The 24,272-nt window shown below is 40.6% G+C and overlaps 1 protein-coding gene across 1 annotated transcript in view; it reads left to right on the top strand.

Moving 5' to 3' along the window:
• Positions 1–24,272, top strand: part of FRMPD2 (FERM and PDZ domain containing 2) — a 446,136-nt gene that overhangs the window by 243,095 nt on the left and 178,769 nt on the right. Inside the window, exon 29 of the mRNA XM_078640972.1 lies at positions 10,802–11,396. Coding sequence (XP_078497098.1) covers positions 10,802–11,396 — 595 coding nt within the window. The remainder of the gene's footprint in view (positions 1–10,801; positions 11,397–24,272) is intronic.

Raw genomic sequence — 24,272 nt, 5'->3', positions numbered from 1 at the left:
CAGGATAAATCTAAAGTCTCCTGGGTCAGCTCCTATCTTTATAAGACTAAAGGGGGCTGGTTTACTTAGGTCCCTCCTATCGGTGGGACCAGGAAGGGGGTGGTTACACCCCCTTTCCTTTGTCCAGTTTCGCGCCAGAGCAGGGACTGGAGTGCCCCAGCACCGGTTTGAACTGGACTATGCATGGAGCACCTAGTGTGCCCCAGGCAGTGTCTCAATCTATTCAGCCCTCCCTGTCCCAATACACAAAGTCCTGTCTGGGGTGGTGCTCGCACCTCTCCAGGCAGGAAACCTATTGTCCAAACCTCTGCTACTGGAAGGACTCCCAGCAGCAGGAGGTCAGACTTGTGTCTGTGGCAGCAGCGTCCATTTTGTGACGCTGGGGCTCTGGTTAACTTTAACCGGGATAGTCAAAACTAACATGTGTTCTCCCTCTAGAAGTGTGAAATGCTACCCCCGTTGCCAGAATTGGTGAGGGGGTAGTATTCCAAAGCATATGACACCTTACACAACATGTTTAGATAAAACCAAACCAAAGTTAGCATTCAACCGCGAGGATTATTATGCACTTAAGAGTATATGGTATGGCAATATCATAGAACAGCTATAAGGACATGGTTCCGCAAGCTGCAGATAGGCTCAGCTCATGCGAGAGCACCATCTCACGCATAACCAAGCACTCTGCCTCCAGTATTGTTAAGGCCTGCCATAGGAGTGACTTGTAGGTTACTGTGTGTCTATATATAAGGGTAGATATAGGAATACTATACCTAAGCAAGGGGTGATTACACGACCTTGCCCCAGCTGAGTGATCTGCCAGTTGTGTCAGTTTGAGTGGCCAGCCAGGGGTGGCCTAATACATACTACAGCCCCTGGTTGGCCTTGGTTACACCTATGCCCTGAGTACCTAGGGTGCACTTCTACAGGGGCTGACAAGGTGAACCAATTCCCAATTGTGTATGCACCTAGAGTACATGGTTTGAATTTAGAGAGAGTGCATCTGGGCTGTGGGTCTGATTAGCAGGCCCACAGCCACGTCTAAGTAGAAAACCAGTGAAGCAAAAGCAAAAAGTGGGGGTGACCATAGGAAGCAGACCCTACTCTCCTACACGGTCTCACCCTGGGAAGACGACTAAGGGCACCATTGAGACACTAAAACAAATCTATTGGGAAAGCAAACTGGAACAACTAAGGAAAGATCAAAAAGTAGGGAGCCTAACAGACAAGTGTTTGAGTCACAAATGTAGCCCGTCGTTTGAACCTTACTTAGACAGAATATACCCAGCCCCGGCCAAAATGATGTATATAAAACATAGGTATGGTATCTTACCACAACACTCTTTCACCTCTTTATGGAACAAAAATGGACTGGCTACTTCCAACTCGCCTTTCTGTTTGCAGACAGACAAATCTTTTGAGCATTTTTTTGTTCTTCTGTCCCATTTATAAAAGAACCACGTAAGAAATGGATTGTCTCAGTGTGTAAGCTGTTGGGCATTCCATCCCTGGGAAGCATCCAGAATTCTCAGATACGACACCAAGGAGGCAATAGTGTATAAAGTGTCTCATCTCTCAAAATGGGCCTGGAGAGTTGAAACCTTTAACCTCTTGTGTGCACGCGTCGGCCAACGGCATTCACAAGCACTACCTCGGTAGTGCTGCACACGTCCGTCGGCCGACGCTGCCTCGCCCAATCTTCAGAACTCCTGCACCGCGGCGGAATTTGCGCCGCGGTAAAGGAGTTAAGTTAAAGGTGTTATTGTAGTGGTCTGTTTACCTTCTCAAATTATTAATAAGTGAAAATGCACTTGCACTTTACAATGATACAAATTGTCTCGTACTGTGGGTGTTAAAAATAGAGCCCCTAGCTAAAGGTGATATTGCAGTGAAAGTTTACCTGCTTAGAGCACCACCAAGCACAAATGCATTTGCACTTTATAGGCACAAGGGAAAAGTTTTAACGTTTGTTTGTAAACCACCATCTGTTTTAACTCAATTCACATTATGTGCTGACTACTCGCTAACTAATTTATAATAGAATTGGCTTGTATACTCAATGGAGGTTGTGCATTGTGTGTTGTATGAACCTGTATGTGTACGAAAACTGAAACAAGTATCAATTTGGGTCAAAGAGAAAAATTTACTATATTAGGAAAATAGAATACGGACCTCTTGAATTATTCACGCCAATTTGGTGTAATAATGTGCAATCTCAAACTTCCCCAAGAGGGCTCGGGTCATATGAAGGAACAGGCTTTTAGTTGTGACCTTGCAAATGTAGTGATTATTTCTTGGTGTTTATGTATCTAAGGGGTATTTTAGTTAGTAGGTATTTTTAGCATTTTGCATTGATTTTATATTTAACCCTGGAAGTAGCCTTTTAAAAGAATCATATTTTTTATAATAAAGATACCCCTAGACTGGCATGGACTTGATATAACAAGGCGGACCCCTCGAGTCTAGATTAGGTCCTCTGGAGGTTTATGTTGTGCACATTCTTTTGAGCTTATTTGCCTTATCATAGGATATCCTATATGAATTAAATGGGTATCTATTGTGCATGAGACTGTAAATCTACAATGGCTACTATTTTTATGTACTGAATGTATTATTTATCGCATTTGCACTTTTACGGTCATTTGACTGAAATAAAGTACTTTGATGATGACTTCATATATAGCCTTAAGGTATCCTATACTAAACTAAAACTCTATTGCAGTATCTGAATGCAAAAAGAAATTGGCTATCCTCATGAAGAGGTATTGAGAAAAATGCATCTACCACTGTAAACAACTGGGCAGCCGAGCGTATCTAAAACATAATTACTGCATGATTCAGTACCAGGGGCAACAAGTGTTGTGTAAACTAAGGCTCTGACTTAGTTCTACAAGGTTCCGCTTCCCCTACCCATGGGTGCCTGAACTTGGTTCAGCGCATCAATGCTTGAGAATGAAAGTCCAGGTAGTTGTAGCACTACAGAAACTCACTCAACACGCCTGTTGATGTGGTGTTTGTGTTTTCTGGGTTACTAACACTCCCTTAAAGGGGGTTGGGAACACAATGGTAATCCAAACACAATTTCATGCTTTAGAATACCACACCCAAGCACCCACTTAGAAAAGCCATTTTGGAGTCTATAGTATTTATTTCAACAGGCTTATCTTGTTGCTTAGCACATGAGCAATAACCATGCAGAAAATTATTAAATCAGCACTAATGCATGTCACTAACAGCGAGAATAATATGAATATTTCTAACATAGTTGGAATGTCCTTGGCAACCAAACACCCTAAAGACAACTTCTATGCGCTACAGTTACGAGAGCATGGAATAGCTTACTTGCAACTAGAGTTTCTTGGGGCTCAGTACACTGCAAACCTTTTTACAGTGAAGAAGCTGTGGTTATTAGGCTCCTGCCAGCAGAGAGTGTTCCTTTGAATTGAAAGCACACATTAGCTGGCTTCAGCTCCTCTCAGAATTTGCTCGGTATCATATCTCAGCAGAGGAATGAAAGCTACAGCAATACAGTAGTCTGGCATTTTCTGGCATTATGGTGCGATAATCTGGGACGACGACCTCTGTGAATCAGGGACTCTTCATGTTTTCTTAATTGTATTAGCCACTGACTTTTACATTATATGGTTGAATCAATATTTGGTTCCTGACATAACCAGAATGCACCAATATGATAGTCTCCAGATGAACTAGTGGAAACCAGTATGACAAAAGTAATTCAGACTACTTTGTTTATATTGTTTATATTATATTCACTGTCTGACCTTCAAAATAGATAATCGGAACACTGTCACAGATTTATGTCACATTAGGTGTTCCTCAAGGTCTTTGTCTGGATATGTTGTCACTTTCACAGGTTCTTTGAAAGATAAAGACAGACCATTTTTTGGTAACAGGATGACAGGCAAATGACCGGGTAAAAATTGGAGTCCAGCCTGCACAAAATGGAGTCTCACCTTTAGGTCGTTGTGACACAAGGTATTAAGTCGTACATTTTGCACAGGTTCTGTACTATTCTTCATTTTCCACAAGGTATCTTTATTCCCAAGATTTGAGAGTTACATTGATTCCCTAGCACTTCTTTTAAAATGCCCTGCTCAATCATCTTATCGATAACAGGTGAAATCTTCTCTTCTGCTCCAGGAATAAGCTTGTATTGAGGAGTATGGAATACACTGCATATGGTTTTACAGTGATCTCCACTGATTCTGAACTTTTTATCAACAAACTTTCTTTTTCACAAAAATCCTAAGCCTCTTGTTCACTGTGGGGCATATTCACTCATTCAAGGCTTCGAACTTTACATGTCTAGGTTGCGGCTTCATCTCAAACATGATAGGCCTGAAATTCTCTGTGTTTTTCACTTCAAATGTATCATACACAGGAAACTGTTACCAATTATAGTCAGCAGGAATTATATTCCATTCTTTAAGCCATAAACATGTATGTCACCCATAGTCCATAACTATTTCATGGGCAGGGGTACTAATTGTGGGGGAAGAATCTTCTCCAATAGCAGGAATCGCTTGTTTATTCAAATGTGCATCGTTTGTAATCTCAACCTTAGTCACAATATACAATACTAACTAATACAACCAATAACATTACAATTTTAGAGGGAGACTCGAAGCGCACTACATAAATCAACCAAATAAATACTGTGTCTGCCTACCAGGATAAGGGGTGCAGATCAAAAAAATTCTAAATTCGTGTATTGTTATAAATTAACTTGCTGATTATTTACTGTTCATGATCATAATGAATATATAAACAAAGGTTTTTTGTGTATGTTTAAATCTGCATTAGGATTAGAGTTACCTAATGAACTTTGCATCAGAATTAAAATTTGAGTGCGTATAATTCATGTATATAGTGTTTTTGAAATTATAATTGGAAAACATTTTCTTGCAACAGTGCACAGAGGTCGGGTGTGCTCACACTCGAGGTAGGAAGTGTAAATCAAACTCACCACACAAAAGGGAAGTGCTTTCAATAACATCAATATATGCTCTAGACCAGTGGTAACCCACTTCTTTTGGCCAGCGTCTCTATTGCCAGTGTCTATTCCCATGCACCAAGGAATATGTTAGGTTATGTTATGTTAATTGAGTTTGTAGAGCGCCTGGTTACACTGACAGAGTGTGTCCCCGCGCTAAGGTGGCAGCCAAAGGACCAGAAAGCCACATCAGAAATACGCAACGGCACACCAGATTCACCTACAGGAAATAGAAAGCTCTTCAGACCTTTGCGAAAGATGGATTCAGATTCCTCCAGCCGGACAACACTACTCAGATTCCTTCATACAGAGCTAGACTATAGAACTTTACCATTTAACCTGATGTGATGCCACATACATTTTATCATATAACCATACTATTTTATCTTGAGATCTTGCATTTTCATAAATTAGTAAACCTTATACACAACTCCAAAAACATTTGCACATAAAATCTCAAATTTCTTCATCAAGAGCCTGGTTTAAAACAACTTCAGTAATACGCACACAACATTAGAATACAATGAAATGTTCAATGTTTGTGCAAAACAAAACTCAAAACCCAATGAAATAATACTCTATGTGAGTTGTACGCGCCGTAAAACAACTCACTCCACATCACAAAACAACACCTGTGTTTTGCCACAACCTGCATAAGATAACTCACTATGCAAGACAACTCACTTCACAAAGTCCTATTTATACTCACATAATGAAACTCCTGACAGTAACATAATCCACGTGGTTCCAGGATTCCCTAACTTCTGACAATTTTGTAGGGTGCAAATGTTCAATTAAATTTTGCACCAAAATTTGCATCGATCTTTCCCCAGTTTATATCAATATGCCCCCATCTCCCGCATTCTCCACCAAAATTCTGTTAGTGTAGTCAATCTGAGGCAAACAAAAATGGCACTACAATAAAAGTGCCCCCCTTTAGCAAACCTAAATAGCTAAAAAAAAGTGCCCCTCATTTGCAAATCAGACACACTGTAAGGGTATTTTGCAAGGTATGGGGGACTGCATGCATTTGTGTTTATTGCAGGCAATGTTTGTGGTAACATCAGGGAGATCAACAGTGAAAACTGACCCACCTGGCCTGGCCTGAAAAACTGCTAAACAAATGATCTGTCAGACCAGTCCATCGGGCACTACCTGATTGCCCTATAGTCCAGTCCGATGGAGTCCATTGGCGCTTTGCACCAATATTTTCAAAAGGCAGATACATAGGATTGGGGCTGTAAGAGTCGCAAAGCATGAGGATCCAAGGCAACAAAAAGAATACATTGACAGCACAATATTCAAAACCAAAATCAGAAGGGTTTATTCAAAATTAAGAATCCTTACAGAAAGCAAAATGGTTCAGCTCCAGAAATATTGTAAGTACAAAATCAAATAGCAATTGATACAGGGACTGATCCGTTTAATGGCAATTAAGGTTTTCTAATATTAAATCAAACAGACTGTCATAGGGTTTGCCTTTGAAGAAATGAGTAAAGAAGCTATAAAATACATAAGTGCGAAGTCAACAAGAGGATCGACATGAAGTCAGACAGATTACAGACAGATGAAAGGAAAGAAACATGCACATAGTGCCGCTTTTAAAAGTCATGTTTCTTCAGCTGTCATTGCAACTGAACACAGAACCAGGACTCATCATGGTCATTTAAAAACACAAAATATTAAACATTAGTTTTGACTTAACCGCATGCGTGCGGCGCGAATTCCCCGCCCATGCTGACTCCGCCTTGCGCGGGCGGAGTCATGACGGAACGGTTCCGTCATGAGCACAGCTCAACCGACGCTCATGACGGAACCGTTCCGTCATCAGCATCGAAGGGGTTAATAATCTGCTCTAACAATGGGATGCAGGCCATGGCAGTGGCTCCGTCATGTTGTCCTTCTGGAAATGAGCTACCCAGCTGGTATTCTAGAGCCCTTATTGAATACTCATCTATGCTGCTCACTTGTAAATATAACAAGCATTGGCATAGCCAATCGGTCTCGACAATGGGAGTGCCTAATTACAGAGATGGCGAAAGGGGCATTGCGGCACAAATACAAACAGGCAGAACCCAGTGCCCCGGGAAGGCCCACATATGCAAGAGGAAGAGTGCAAACAGGAGGGATAGAATTCAGGTGTCCATCCATTCAAGGACGAGCATACATGCTAATGCTGAGTAAAGCGCACAACATACATCAGGGAGCGCATACCTCCCCCAAACACACAACAAGTGTACATAGAGGAGCTAGGGGTGCGGAGTTTGTCTTTATAGCTGGGGCAGAAGGGCTCTCCTGTGGCAAAGTGGCTGCCAGTGATTTGGAACTTCTTAGCACTGTGGTTAGGACAAAGGGGCTTATTAGTAATACACTGGCATGGGGAGCCATTGATGTTGTGAGATGAGGTGCCCCATGTATCTGCTGCCTGCCTTGACTGTTTACATGCCCACGTGCAACAGGCTGAGCACTGACAGTAGAGAGAAGTTGGCTCTTGCCATTTCTCCCAGTCACTTCTTGTGTACTACGCACCAAGCCACCAGTACTTTGCTGCTGCTGAGTATTGATTGCTCAGTTCCCCATAAGTGCAAGTGCCACCCCTCACTGCACCAGGCCCATGCCTAGTCAGCTGCGATTCAAGAGAACCCACTAGGTCACTGACGGATTTTTCTGACAAGACATACACACACATGCGATGAACACAGGATAAAAAAAAGCTGTAATCACTGCTTGGTGGCCAAGTATCCTAATTAATGCGTGCCAATCTTATCCACTTATTGCTTTTTAAGGATCATCTTTCTTCAACATTTAGGTTCACTTTTCTCATTAATAGTATGAAAAGGTATTGTGTAAACAAATTATATTGGCTAAAGAACTTGGACTAGATGAAAGCATTAGGGACACATGTGCCACATTACTGCCTAGCTGTGATTCGCTACGTGTCTTTGTGCTCATATGGACAGTAAGTGGCCTCTTCAATGCCGAGCCTGCGCTTACACACTGGCCTCCCATATTTCAATGTGTCTCCCCTACCATGGTGCCCTAGAATTTCCAGGAATGACCCTGATGCAGCAGCCCAGTGTTCACACTCACCCAGCATCAGTACAATCTTTCCGCACATACAGTAGAAGACGAGGAGCGGCTCCTCCCCAATGTCATTCTTCCCATCCCTGCTGAGTTTGCTGTACAGTAATGTGTTTCTAGTCATAGGTGTCGCAGTTTTAAACAAGGCAACGGCAAGCGAAGGACGTGCAGTAGCTGCAGCAGTAGCTTAATAAAACAGTAGCATCAACTGTGTGAGGAAAATCCACGCTTTCTTTATGGGGACTAGTCACAGGGGCACAACTAGACCCAATCTGCGCTTCTAACACAATTGCCCAGTAGCGTCAGAGTGGACATGGAGAGAGACCGGGGCTCAGGGAAAAGGTGACAAGGCACTCCCTGTTTTTTTTTCTGTGCGATGAAACAAACAACTGCGTAACACACTCACATGGCGAAATCACGCCGCCACCATGACCCGTTGTCTCCACCCTTTCACATGTGCAGGCATTGATGGACGGAGAAAATGAAAAATGGGGCAAGCTAATTAAAAAAACAGCGCTTAACGATGGAGTGAATGAAAACAGCAGCGCACCTGAGGAGGACATGTTAACCAAGAATCTAGAAGTTTCTAAAATGTTAGTAAAATGAGGGATAGTGTACTTGGTCCGTGCTCTCAAGAAGGAGTAAATACAGGAAGAGGCATGACAAATGCTTGCCGTCAACAAATGGGGAGAAAGAATAGGAGAGCGATGATGGAGCCAGCAAATGGGAAGCTTATGGGCGGGCTGAAGCCCACAAAAGTAGATACAGCTTGTCTCTTCGAGACAGCACATGCACTGTTTACAGCCGAGACCTAAAAAGTAGCATTTCAGAGGATATTCATGAAAAGAGTAGCTACTTGAGCAGACTTGGCTTCCTAATTTTCTCCAACTCATAATCTAATTTTAATACAGGCTCAAAAAATAGAATGCCAACAAATCACCAAACACACATCAGTGTTGAGTAAATACATGAAAAGAAAAGAACGTCAGGCAGGTGGCTGGACTTAAACTTGCGATAAACTCTGTTGTATTGTGGCCTAATCCTGGCATGAACTAATGCTACTATGCTATTTGCTGAAATGTTCAGCTGTATGCCTAAGTGGTTGCGCTCTTCTGTATCATCCAAAAAGCAACTTTCTGTTGTTTCAGTACTTCCCAATAATTATTTGTATGGAAAACTCAGAAAGTACTTTGTTAGCGTGTTGTAGAGTAACTGCCTTATATTCAAAGCTAAGTTGTTTCTCTTTTCAAATGCCAACCTATGAGGCTAACTGACTCTTTCGCATTAGAGGGGAAAATATGTATTTTAATTCCATCCATTTATGTCATAGGATGGATTTTGGAAAAAAATCGGCTTGGCCTTTCCTATGAAACTTTGTAGGTCTAGTACACAGACAACTTTATTTGTGTCAACCGCCTCATATAATAATTTTTTTTTAATATAAATATACATACACAGAAGGGATTTGGGTCAGCCCTTTTCATCAATTGGTCTGTTCACATTTTACTTCCGCTCATTAGAGCGAACAGCTTGAGGCATTAAGCCAGTCCTCTACAGACATTGGCTTTCTTACACTGTGAGGGCAGCAGATTGCGGAATAACATGTGCACATAAGTATAAAAGAAGTGCACTTCAATGCCACCATTTGCAGGACAATACTTAACTTTGCTATTTTCTTTCTCTTTCTTTTCTTTATAATTTTTTAGTGTTCCTTGTGGGTTTGATCAATTTGGTCAGCTTACAGTAATGCTAAGCTGATGGTAACTTTTCTTTGTGTCAGTAATAATCATAGTTTTCTGTGATGTACCTTGGGATCACTGACACAATATTGAATTCACAAATATAGAATTACCAAAATATCGAAGAAAAAATATAGAATGCAAAAATATAGAATTCTCATCTACAAACAAGTAAGTACAAAAATATTGAATCAAAATTATAGTTTTTAAAAATATACGGTAGTTAGTCAAAATATCTAATTTTTTTAAATGTCTTAAAAGTAATTTAAAATTAATGAAATAATAAATATAACATTTACTATTACCACTCCAGTGAGTGCAACAGTAGGGAAAGCGTTGGATAGCGTAGGGGTAAAAATTACTATTCCCACTCCAGAGAGTGCAACAGTAGGGAAAGCGTTGGATAGCGTAGGGGTAAAAATGACTATTCGATATTAAATTACTTACCTTCAAATCAATATTTTTCACACTATATTCTGTCCATTCGATATTTTGTCCATTCTTTATTTCGATATTTTGGTAATTCTATATTTTGAATTCGATATTTTGTCTTGTTACCGTACCTTGACCCTGGAAAGGAGCCTAATTACACCTGCCTGGTACGAAGCACCGTATTATTAATTTAAAATATATGTGATGTTTAATTATTTTAATTTACACATCTTATTGCATGCATATGACCACCACACTGAGATGGCTGCATATTATCTTTATTTATTTTTATTTTGTGGCATTGTCTTTCAGTAAAAAATAACCATTGCACCAGTTTGCCAATAGCAACCCTATTTACAACCCTATTTACATAGTTAATGCTTATTTTACTATTGTTTTATTGTTATTTTCCAAGTAACAGAAAAGTTTTTATTAGAGGGAGAGATGGTATGAGAAATTCAGTAGTCTTGGTATACAATGGTTATGGGAAAACTTGACATGGAAAGGTAAAGATTAAACTATTATTGTTTTACTCTAGATTGATGTAAACAGTGCCACTTCTGAGGAGACGGGAATATTTCTGCATAATGCTAACCTTTCAACTCTTACCCCTGACTCAATTGTATATGAGGAATCCATGGGGACATTGGCCTCTTATCATGCTGACTCAACACTGGATGACACCATGATGCTGCCGTCCTACCCTATTGACCTTTCTCACGAGGATGCCTTAATGGAACTACCCCCTTATCCAACGGACTACTTGAATGAGATGACCGAGCTGCCTGCCTTCCCTGTTGACCTCTCGTGGGAGGATGAAATGATGGACCTACCTCCTTATCCCATCGATGTCTCATGTGAAGGTGCCCCGTTGCATCTACCTCTGTCACCCACTGACATCTCAAGAAAAGATGAAATGATGGAACTGCCCCCCTATCCCATTGACCTCTCAAGTGAAGATGCATCAGTGCCTGTTTGCTACTCTTCAGTTGACGTCTCACATACAGAAGCCATGATGGCCCAGCATGACTCTCATGCAAGTATCAAGCCTGTGCTCAATGGAGAAATTGATATAAATCATTTGGGTGAAATTCCTGAAATCATCCTTGTTAAAGACAAGAATAGACAGTTAGGTGAGTTACACTTTGGAGGACGGTATGCGTTGCTTTTTCTTAACCTCTATTTTACCACCTTTGTCAAATCTCAGAGTTGTTTAAAAAGGCCACCCTTTGCATTGTTATCAATTTTTATGGGAAGAAATTGTTAGCTACCCGTAGGGTAGTACAACATTGTGGCTTGAATTACGATGTGTTGTTAGGTAACTTCATTTAATTGCAAGTCAGTAATGACGGTTCCCAGCATAAATTGACTCCCATCTTTAGAATATTGGAATACTGTCAATGAAGCATAAGTCTATGGTGCAGCAGAGGGCTTTCGGTACCAAGCTATGCTCTTGCTTCACTAATTCAGTTCTCTAACTGTAAATTGAAGCGGAGCATTGAAATGTTAGTAAATAGGACCTATGAAACGGGGGTGCGAGTGAGAGAATTGGAGGAATGCAAGGGGATCCATTAGATCCAGGTGCTTAAAGCATCCTATTGTCTCTTTACTTCCTCCCCAAAACCCCAGCAGCTGCTACTGGTAACTGAATTAGTTACAGCCACGCCATGCTAAATTTCATTGTGAAAAAGAGGAAATTCTCTTGCTCCTAAAGTCCACTGCCACACAGACTATGAGGTAAATAAGTAGTGTAAGATTACAACTGGCAAGAAAGGGATGGGCCTACTGCTTTTGGGACAAGTCAAAGAGTTAGAGGAAGTGTAAAAACATCAAACTATACTGCATGATTGAATCCATAAATGATTCATTTTCATAAATATTCATAAATGTGTTACAATCTAGATAGAATACAATACAGGATTTTCTATGTAGATTTTTAAAATTCTTTAAATGTTCTTGAATTTGTAGTTCCATATTTAGAAAGAGGCAGCCAGCACATGTTTCGCCCTACTGTTCACAGACAAAAAAGTATCCAAACCAACCAAAGGAAATACAGTTTAATGAGTGGGCCCAGTTCTCAAAATGAGGAGTGATGACTACCCTTATTGGGAGTACAACCTCTTCGTTAAATTCCCCTCACACACTATAATAGTGTCATGCTTCATCATTGGGACTACATAGATAGGGGAGTGATTCAGTTCAGGAACAAGAGGCTGGAATCAATATAATCATATCTAAACAAGCGAATACCTCTGAAACCATAAATGAAACTTTACTTGTGCCACAATAGTCCTTTTTATTAGCTCTGAGTGGAGGTTCCCATCACATGATGCATTAAAATATAACTTCTGTGAGTTTTTTTCTGTACAAAAACCTATTTTCAAAAGCGGCAATCAAAAACAGTATTTACATCACATACATATATTTTATCACTAACAAATAATTTTTTCACACATAAATAACAACATCAAACACAAGTATAGTGATGCTTTCCATTTTTCAAAAGAATAAACTTCCAATCAGAATTTTATAGTCCTACTGTAAAATTGTTAAATGTTTTGAGAAAAGAGGAATAAAATGTTTGAGTGAGCAAGGTGGGTTTATTAAAACCTCATCCTAAAACAGCCAACAGCAACTGACACAGTAAAGAACTCTGATCAGATTACATTCCAAGTTCTAAGAACACGAGTAAAGACTCACGAGCCTTAAAGGGGAAAGGGAGAGAACATCACACATCTCCCTTCTATACATTTGAATAAAAAGAAAACAAAATGGAAATATATTGCCAAGCAAATGCAAATTGAAACCAAGCAAACAAAGGAAAACATTAGCAAGAAAGATCATGAAAAACATGAAAAAGAAAAAACATGTTCAAACATAATCTTTTAAATAACCAGGAGCTCTACGAGTTCTTTGACTCCTTCTGAAAGAGGACAATGACCTGTCAAAGGAAGAGTTAGGAAGAAAATGAAAATTATTGCACGAATCACTGTTATGAGCAGAGTCACTTTGAAGAGACAAATACGGATCAACAACAACTACACGACTCTTATTCCAAATTCTCCCATCTTCAGTTTTAACAGCATTTTTGAAAATCTTGACAACAGCTCTAATGTCAGTGTATTTGGACCACGGTTTGCGTCCCACCGGAGTCTTTACTTTTATAAAATCCCCCACTTTGACCTCCTGAAAACAGACATTTTTCTTTTTGTCAAAGTAAGACTTGCGAGCATCCTGTTTAAGTAATTCCTTAGTTCTCCAAGAACCTATATCATTGTTAACAAGACCTTTATTCAAGCACATCCACCCAGGACACAACAACGTGTTAGGAACCCTCCCTTTGAACAACTCAAATGGGGACCTGCCAGTAGAGGAATGAGGGGCAAAACGATAAGTGTTAATCCTGTCCTGAAGAGTGGTCTTCCAATTTAAACCGGAAGAGCGAGCAAGTTGTATTGACTCTTTCAGTGTCTTATTAACTCTCTCAACGGCACCATTAGTTTCTGGATGGTACAGTGAACACCTTTTATGAACTACCCCACATTTCTTCAGAAAATCAACAAACAAAGAGGAACAGAATTGAGGGCCATTGTCAGATAATAAACTATTGGGAAAAATTTCCTTATTAAACAAGGGCTCCAAAAATTTAATGATAGCATCAGAAGTGATTTCCCTGACAGCAGAGACTTCGATCCATCTAGAGTAGAGATCATTCAACACTATGAGATAAGGAGTGTCAGAAACACCAGTTAGAGGACCTAAAATGTCAATGGCAACCTCATCCCAAGGATGACCTGGTAAAACCCTCTTGACCATTGGCATCTGCCTTGTTTTCAAAATCTTGTCACTAGAACAACAATCAGGGCATTCTCTGACCATTCTCTCAATTTCTAGGTCCATTCCGGGCCACCAAAATTGCATACGTAGAAACTCTTTCGTTTTTACAATGCCCAAATGTCCGCAATGTGCATGTGACAACAATTTTTCCCTTAAAGTACTAGGAGGAACAAGTTTAGTCCCTCGAGTCAAAAGACCATTGTTAACAGAAAGTTCATCAGAAACTAATAACCAAGGCTTATTCAATCGGGTATTACTCTTCAAGGAAAGAATGACCTTAGAAATTTCTTCATCCTTTTCCAACTCTAATCTCCATTCAGATTCATAAATAGCACCATCAGTTACCTCACATACATTTGTAAATTCTTCCAACTCACAAGAAACATCCAACTCAGAATTGTCACAGTCAACCAATCTTGATAAGCAATCAGCTGATTTATTAGCTATCCCAGGAATGTACTCAACCTCAAACTCAAATTCTTGCAAAGAAACAATCCATTTTCTGATCCTGGAAGATATGGCATCTAGCCCTTTTTTTGAAAACACCTCTCTCAAAGGTTTATGATCAGACAAAACGCAAACTTTCGTGCCCCAGATCAAGTTTTTAAACTTTCTCAAAGCCCAGAAAATTGCTAAAGACTCCTTCTCTATTACAGAGTAATTACACTCTGATCCTCTGAGACAACGAGAAGAACAGCAAATCAAGAAATCTTTACCATTTTTTTTCTGAACTAAGACCGCACCTAGTCCCTTATCACTTGCGTCAGTAAACATAACAGTGGGAAGACCAGGAACAAAAGCATGGAGAGAAGGTGCTTTTTTCAACTCATTCGTAATACTTAAGAATTCTGCCTTACATTCACTTGACCAGTCAAAGACAGCATTTTTTACTGTTAACCTTCTTAAATTATGTGTCTTGTCAGCAAAATTAAAGATAAATTTACCATAGAACTCCACCATGCCTAAAAATGAGAGAAGTTCATCTCTGCAAGTGGGTTCTTTCACTTTGTCAATGGCCTCAACTAACTCCTTCTTAGGAAAGACACCATTACCGGTGATACGATGACCTAAATAATTAACCTCCTGTACTCTGAATTTACACTTAGACCTTTTTAAAGTCATTCCTGCACCCTCCAAGCGTTCCAATACTAAAGACACCCGTGTATCATGCTCACAAATGCTGCTACCATAAATTAATAATTCATCCTGATAACACTTAACACCAATCAACCCCCTTAAAATTTTAGACATGATCCGTTGGAAAACAGAGGCCGCAGACACAAGACCAAAAGGCATCCTCTTAAATTTAAATGTACCCATAGGTGTAATGAAGGCAGTCAAATCTTGAGAAGAATCATCTAGCTCCACCTGATGGTAGGCGGAAGCTAAGTCAAGAGTAGTAAAATATTTAGCCCCTTCCAAAGTACAAATCGTCTCATCTATGTTGGGAAGAGGAAACCTATCAACCACAACTTCTTTATTTAGTGATCTTAAATCAATGCAAAGACGAATCTCGCCAGTAGGTTTCTTAGCTATAACTACTGGAGCAAGCCATTCAGTTGCTTCAACCGGTACAATTATGTTATTCTTAACAAGTTTATTTAACTCTTCTTGAACTTTTACTTGCTCCATGAGAGGGATCCTCCTAACTTTTGCTACAATAGGGAGAGCATTATCCTTCAATTTAATGTGATGTTTGTAACCACGCAAACATCCCAAACCCTCTTTAAAAACATTTGGAAATTGTTTAGCTAATCTCAAAGATAAGTTTTCATCACTCACGTTACATACAGTATTAGATATCTCGTGAATCTGAACTTGAGGAGAGGCATTGGGATCGAGTGTAACACCCAACTGACGTTGATGTAACCAACCCAATAGCGCATCCCCTTTTTTTGACACATAAACTTTTCCCACAATAATGTGAGATCCAAGTTCTATCTCAGCCATGAAATATCCTAACATGGAAATAGGCTTTATAACCTAAAGGCAAAATATCACATTTGAACAATTTCACATTTTTTTTAAACAATTCATTAAATAGTTTTTCATCAATTATTGTTATCTTGGAGCAAGAATCAAACTTAAAATTTACCATTGAATTTTCTACCTTAACCATGAACGATGGATGATCTGATTTATCATCTTTCACCTCAAAACAAATAGATCTTACTTGAGGTTGAGACCATCTTCTCCTTGAATTATCACCGCTTTGTGTTTTTGTCCTGCAAAATTTAGCATAGTGACCTTTCTTGTTACATAAATTACAGGTTACCTTTAAAGCAGGACAAATAGGAGGATTAGCCAAATGATTAATTTGACCACATCTAAAACATGAAAATCTGTTATTAGATGGATTAGATGGCCTAATTTGTTTTTCTTCTAAATTCACACTATCTGTTTTTTTTAATTGACAAACAGTCTCATCAACTTTTATTTCATCTTTCGACTCAGCAGTAGAAGGTTTTTCTTTCTCTTTTCTAAGCTCTCCAACACATCTTGTCATATGTTCAACTTGTTTAGCTATTTCTAAGACTTCTTCAAGAGGGGGTTCGTCCTTCAACCAAAGTTCCTTTCTAATCTCATCATGTGCACATCTTAACACAAATTGATCTCGAATCCTTTCATCAAGGGTTTGACCAAAGTTACAGGACGATGCGAGTTTCCTTAAAGAAGATACATAATCTTCTACCGACTCATCTTTCTTTTGTTCCCTCAGGCCAAAATGGTATCTTTCCATTATAGTGCTGAGTCTAGGTAAATAGTGTCTATCAAGTTGTAGAATCGCTATCTCATATTCATTTAGATTTCTTTGTTCGGCAGCCGATAGATCAGGTAAATGTTCAAGAACATCTTGCCCTTCACCTCCCAGACAATGTAAAAGAAGCGAATGCTTCCTTTCCGCACTCAAGTTTGTTCCACAAACCCTTGCGTAATTTGCAAAAAAAAATTTCCACCTTTTCCATTTCACATTTGGTTCACCTGGACTCGTAAGGAAAAATGCTGGCTGAGTTACATTTTGATTTTTTTTTTTTAAATGCAGAAGAAGAGGGAAAGAAAAAAAAATAATTATCAAACACTTATTAACGGTGTTTATATTATTCCTCACTTTTATAATTAATTAAATAACCTTTTCATATGTGAAAATTCCTCTTGTTTTATATGGAGAGCTTCTTATTGTAGTCTCTTTCCCTTTTTTTTTTTTATTAAAGACGCTCGAGTTATTATTTATTTTGCATTGTCCTTTGTTAAATAAACTTCACCGTGAGGCACAATTGAATAATAAGTATGTTCTCTTTTTTTTTTTTTTAAACGTAGAACACTTTAATAATGAGGTCGTTCTATCAGCGAGCTCGACGTTGGAACACCCTTCTGAACGCAGGATGAGATGTTGGAACGCAGCGCAAGGTTCCTTGAAGCGCAGCGTTAAGGAAATAGACTAACGTGATGCTGGAACGCAGCTCAGACTCTTTGAAGCGCAGCGTTGAGGAAGCCTGCACGTAATACGTCCGCTCGAACACAATGTGAGTGACGTTGTTGCTAGCGCGAGCAGTTCAACTAGGAAGACAGCGCAAGCACAAAAGAACGTTCACTTTACACGGAGGTTAAAATTCCTTCGCAACCTTCAGCATAAATTATTATTTTTACTGTCCCAGTATCGTTTTCTTAAAAATATGCCTCCCGCTCTCCTCACCAGTGAACCAAAGTCAATTTCAGCCGCTGTGAAGTCAACGCTTCGCTTCACGAATTGAAGAGCAGCCGCTGGAGGAGAGATGCGGTCAGGTCACTTTGCTGAGTTGTTCAGTTGAGGTGACTCCCGATCGTCGCCAGTGTAAAATTGTTAAATGTTTTGAGAAAAGAGGAATAAAATGTTTGAGTGAGCAAGGTGGGTTTATTAAAACCTCATCCTAAAACAGCCAACAGCAACTGACACAGTAAAGAACTCTGATCAGATTACATTCCAAGTTCTAAGAACACGAGTAAAGACTCACCAGCCTTAAAGGGGAAAGGGAGAGAACATCACACCTACTGAATTGCGTTTAGTATTGCGACCTTTTTTATTTAGGTCCTCAATGTTGTCTATTCTCTAGGTCCTAAGGAGGTCAGAGACTTATTTTCAAGCTCTAATCTCGAGCTTGTTAAGTCCAGCGCAAGACATTTATTATTTGACGTGATATTTCCTTGGTTGCTCTAGGCCTCTTGGTGATAAGAGCCAACACGTTTCGACCTTCATTGGGGGGACCAGGCTGATATATTTATAAGAAGGTCTTCATCAGGGCAGGACTGTGTTCGGGTAGGACATCTATTGCCTGTGTGAATGAAAATAATAATAATAATATGAATCTATTCCTTCTACTATTTACACTTAAATAATATTTGTGATTGGCTCCTTACATACCGGATCGGATTTTCATAATGCGCCGGTGTACAGTTATTTATAGCCTATGTGAATGAAAATAATAATACTGTGACTCTATTCCTTCTACTAATTACTCTTAAGTAATACTTGTGATTGGCTCCTTACATACCAGGCCGGGCTTTCGTAATACGCCGGAGTGCAGTTGGTTATAGCCCACTTAACTCTTCAGTTCAGTCTGTTCTTTTTGTTTCCTTCTATATTTTGGCGTTCTAGGGTTATGGTTGTAAAGAAAATGGAATACCTTTAGTTTCGGGGCTCGATGTTTCTATTTAATCTACGGCATGCACTGTCGCCTGATTATGTTCTAAAGGATTCGTGTTTTTTTTAAAAAGCGCAATTAGAATAGGAAACGTGCTGCTCATGCTGAAACTGAATTGTGCTCATTACGTGATCGTAAACTGCCCATCGTCCAAGGGATTTACAAAACATGTACGTGCCTCATGCTTTCCCCGCTACTCTGTCAGTGCCCGCCGCTGTATTGAATGAGTTACAGCAAATGAAATGCGTGGTCAAGTGATCGACATTTAGAGTTTTGTGTATGGCAGCATTCTACACAGCTTCTCCGGCAAACCTTGTTTTATGTTGATGGTGAGCTTGTCGATTTCCAGGCTATCATCTGGGGTCCTCGGGTTTCTGCTCCTCAATTCTCCAGGCGTTTTCGTGTACTACACAACGACCGGCATTTGAACAACCCGGTTCTCCTTCCTACCGCTTGCCTGCGTTGAACGTGGTTACGCACGTGTCGTATGGGGCGCATTTTGCCTGACTTCGCCTGACTTCCTATGTTAGTGTTCTCATGGTGATGAACGTTGCAGTGGTAGCAATACGACTTGTTGATCTACTTTCGGTGGTTTAATCATATAGTGCCTCAAAGATACAAGTGTATTTTGAGATCTCCCCCATGCTGGCACATATCATGGTTTTCAATCTTGGACAACATTTCTGACTAATCTGTACTTCCTCGATGGATGTCCTCCTCGCGCTTTGGGATTTGAGCATTCATGTCCTCGACCTGGGGCAATACTGGTTGTTTGTAGCTGTTGTACCGAGCTACGGACTTTCTGACGTGCAGTCTTCTATCATTACTTGCATATATTCCTATTATGCACAGTGTGTTATCTTGTTCATTGCGTTCACTTCAGACCATTCTCTTTCGTACCCAGATACATTATTGTTTTTGCTTCAAATCTGAATAATAAATTGTCGATGTTATTTCCAGTTACGTGCTTTAGCACTGTCCGTTTTATGTCATTTTGGCCATGGCCTTTGTCTATGCAGTGTGTTGCCATTGGTGTACCTAAGGTCTTACATCTTATTCGTGAGCGGTGTTGGGTTATCCGCTTTTTTATGGGCTTGGTGGTCTTCCCAATGTAGGCTTTTGGGCAAGGGAATATTACACAATAGATGACATTATGTGTGTTGCAATTCATGAACTCTTCATGCTTCATATAGTTGTTAACGTATGTAAATTGGGTACCCTCAATCGTGCTGTTGCCTGAAATGCAATTTCCACATCTCCTATGTTCTTTGATTGGAGGTAAGGACGACAGTATGCGTAGCGACTGGACAGTGTTTGCGGGCACTAACTTTTCTTATATGCTTTTGTTTTTCTTCAGATCAAAGATGAGTGTGTCTGCAAACGGTTCCAGACCCTTTATCGCGTTCCAGTTTTTTCGTACAATTTTTTTCACTTCGTTGGTGAGACCAGAAAACGTGGTGACATAGACCAATGGCGTATTATCCGGCTTGACTTTTGGTGGTAGGAGGGTGTCTCTAGGGTTGACCCAAGCCCTTTTCATTGCGCGCTTCAGCAATTTTCTTGGATAGTTTCTTTCAGCTAGTTTATTTACAAGAAGTCTGGCATTGTTGAAGTAGTCCTCCTTCTTGGTGCAGTTACGCCTTATTCTTAAGAACTGGCTGTATGGTAGATTCTCACGCAGATTTCATTGGTGGAAACTTGAGAAATGCAGGTGTGTATTCCGGTCTGTTTTCTTTGTGTATACGGTTGTGTATACAGTCTCCTCTTCATGTTCATCATCGGGGCATCCTAGCTCCTACAGAACCCTGGCTCCTACAGGCCAGGGTGGGCTCAACCGTTTTCCAGGGAGCTCTTGTGAGAAATAGACAGGGGGGTTCAAGATTAAAAAAACACCATCTACTCCAAGTCTCCCTTTAATATGGAGAGATAGTGATCATTAAAAGTTCAGAAAAAGGGTGTCCCCAGGATATAATGGTCCTATGACCCTATGTATGCCAACATGTTTCAGCTAGTGTAAGGACCAATGTGTCCACGGCTTTCGTCAGGGCACAAATGAAAGTAATATCCCTCCCTGCAAAAAGTAAGAAAGCAGAAAGATGATTCAAAAATGATTTAAATATCATGCAGGTGCCATGTTGATATACTTATCCTAAGTAAGGCGCTCTCAGTTAGGGATGTCCAACCAAAATACGGTGGACTGCACGCTCCTCACGAGTGCAGAGATGAGGGGTGGTCTTATGGTAACACAATCATCAAAGATCCCGGCCCTGCACTGCTAGCTATTCGGTTCTGCGTCTGCTTGTCTCCTGTAGGACGGAGGCAATTTCAAACAGGGTAGACATCATAAAACAAAGAAGAGCAAAATTCCAAAATTATATCATGGAGTCTTGGTTTGGGTTTCATTGGCCTAAATAACAAATGTGTTTATGAGAGAAGTAATTCTCTGAGGTCCTGAAAGTAAGGTCAGGTGCTCTGTTAGCAATGGTAGCAGGGTGCCGGCATCTTCATATGGAATAAAAGAGTCAAGTATCAAGGCAGAATTCTGAAAATCTACATAGAAGATCCTGTATTGTGCTATACGCCAGTTACAGGCACTTGCATGTTGCTGTTGCAGCGCTGCTCTTCAGTTATGGCTAATGCTGCTTCTTACATGCTCTTTTTGCAAGAAAGCAATTATTTTTTCACCAAACAGCTATAAAGTAGGCATTTACTAAACATGTTAACACTTGCACAATTCAAGAATTACTTCTTTCCCAAATTCTGCAATATTTCAAGTGATTTTTTCCATATGTGAGACTAGTTTGCACAGAAGATGTCTCACCTGCCAATTTTTATCTCAAACTATTCTTCTGCAAGTAATTTGAAAGACGTTTTGTATTTGAGGTATGCCCTGTCATTCCGTTTTTACATTTAATATAATAAAGTGAATTTCGTAATTTCACGAACCCCTACAATATAGTGAAATTATAAAATGCATAAATGAAGTGTGGCTTTGCCCATCTTAAGCATTCAAAACGGAACAAAGCAAATCAAGAACCAGAATGCAATGCGAATTAAAGAAGTAAAGTGACTTTGCAAATCCCACTGGAGGAAGATACACGCAAGCTACAAAACTATGGGGCATATTTACAAAATGTGTGGCACGGGGCAGCTCAGCAGTCACTTTGCTGTGATATCATGCATCACATCACAGGAAAGGGGCAGGAATGCCCCGTTTTTTATCCAATACAGCACATTCCCATCCTTTCCCCTTGTGCCGTTTTGGCAGTACAGCGCCGACCCAGGAACCCTTGCACCTCCCTGCACAAAACAATCCTGAGATACTTTTTTTCCCTTTTCTATGTGTGACCTTGAATGCAGCACACAGAGAAATAGGAAAAATATTAAGAAAAATAAACCTATTTCTCCTTGTTATGCCTCTCCTTGATGGCATATCTTTTTGACCCATTCTCTGTTTGGTAAATCTGGAACTGGGTCAAAAACCATTGGAGTTGCATGGGAACACCCAAGCAATGCCCACAGAACACCTCCCTGGAGTGGCTTTGCATGGCTTCATAAATCTGACTTAGATGTTTGTGTCACGCATGTACCACTTTGCGTGGCTCAAGCATGATGCAAACCACTCATGAATATCCCACTATGTTGCACTGGGAGGTGCAAGCAAAATGCTATGTAAGGCCAATCCCACATGAGTCACAGATATTCGAGTTATGTTTTGTTTTGCATGTGGCAGCTCTACAACTGCTTTTTTCAATGTGATGGCCTTGGGTGTGAAGGAACATCCCACTTTTATTACTATTTATAAACAGTTTTAAAACAACCCTAAATTCTACCTAAGCTCAGTTGCAGATGAGGCATGCACTTTCAAGAATAATTGAGGGCATAAGGACCAGAATGCAATGCAAAGGTCTCAGCCAGTTTTGCTGGATTGGAACACTTGGAAACAATGAAAGTTAAGTTTTTGTTACTTAATGCGAGTGAACGGCTAATTAATCCCAGCTCCTCATGAGGCACTGAAACTGTGAGGAAATTATTTTCTGTGTGACCACACTATGGGGCCGATTATGATGGCGGACGGACCTGAGTCCGTCCACCACCATAGAGTAGGAGGGACCGTCCGCAGGGGCAGCGGCGGTCCCTCCGTGCAGATTAGGATGTGACCGCCAGGGTGGGGGTCACATCCTCTATCTTTAACATTGCAGCGGGTGCAGCTTCAAGCTGCACCCGCTGCAATGTTAAAAATGCATGCACGGCATTTGCGTGCACAAAGCGGCAGGCACCGCGTGGTGCCTGCCGCTTTGTTCACGCAAATGCAGGGTTGTACCATAGGTACCCCCCATGTGCACCCCCACCACCCTCTTCACCCAGGGGGGCCGCAACGGGCCCCCGAAGTGAAGGTCCGTATGCTTTTTAACGGCGGAAAAGCCGCCGTGGAAAAGCATACTTTCTACTCCATTCTAATATGGCTGGCGGCGTCTGATAGACACCGCCAGCCATGTTAATGCTTTTCCGCCGCGGTCGGAAGGCGACCGCGGCGGAAAAGCGGCAGACAGATTGCAAGACCCACCAGCCATCCTAATTTGGCGGTGGGTCTTTCAAGCCTCCGCGGTGGATTTCTCGCATCCTCCGGGCCGGCGGTGGCTTCCGCCGGCCCGGAGGATGCGGGAAATCCGCGATCGTAATAGGCCCCTTTGTAACTTCTTTCAATGGAATAGGCCTTTAGGGTACTTTTGTGCACCAGGAAGATGTTGGCAGTTGAGTATAGCGAACTATTTTAAGATTTCCTAATGATTGTTGGGCCTTTAGCAGTATGTCATTCAAGATGTTCTTGCACTAATTATCTGTGAAATTAAATTTAAAAAATGCCACTCCCTGATAGATTGGACCCATATTAAACTACAATGATTTAATTAGAGACCAAAAGGGCTGCACCATCCCGCTTTGGTCAATCTCACATATAATGTTCTCACTGTGCACTGAGTATGTTAAATGTTGTTTAAACTGGAACTTCAGTTTGATACATGTTACTATGACCACTATTGTTGTCGTGGTCTAGGAATCCAAATAAGAGGGTCATTTTTGACTCAACTAAGTTTCTTAATATACTTTATATTTCAGCATGTTTCTCTTATTGAGATTTATCCTTTGAGCTGCCTGACCAAGTGAGTAAATTGCTCTGCTGCACCATCTGTCACATCTAAGACACCAGGAGGCAATAGGCCCATTATAGGAATGACTAAGAATCTACTTCTGAAGGATGGGGAGGAGGTTGGAATCTCCATAGTCAACATCTTGCATTTATTTGCTAATTCGATGGCAGTGTGCTTCGACGACTTGGCAGTGGAAGGGCATAGACTTCTGTCTCTGCCTCCAAGCAATATGTCTCTTTGAAGAGTTTGGGAGGAAACAGTTTGGCCGCGGTGGGTGGAGATGTGTCTCAGTTTTGGATTTAAGTGCCATTTTTAAACCTTCCTGGAATGCAGCACAGAGACA

Source organism: Lissotriton helveticus, chromosome 5_1 (genome assembly GCF_964261635.1).
Source record: "Lissotriton helveticus chromosome 5_1, aLisHel1.1, whole genome shotgun sequence".
Classification (NCBI taxonomy): domain Eukaryota; kingdom Metazoa; phylum Chordata; class Amphibia; order Caudata; family Salamandridae; genus Lissotriton; species Lissotriton helveticus.
The sequence above is the reverse complement of the archived record's forward strand: the minus strand, read 5'-3'. Positions and strand labels throughout refer to the sequence as shown.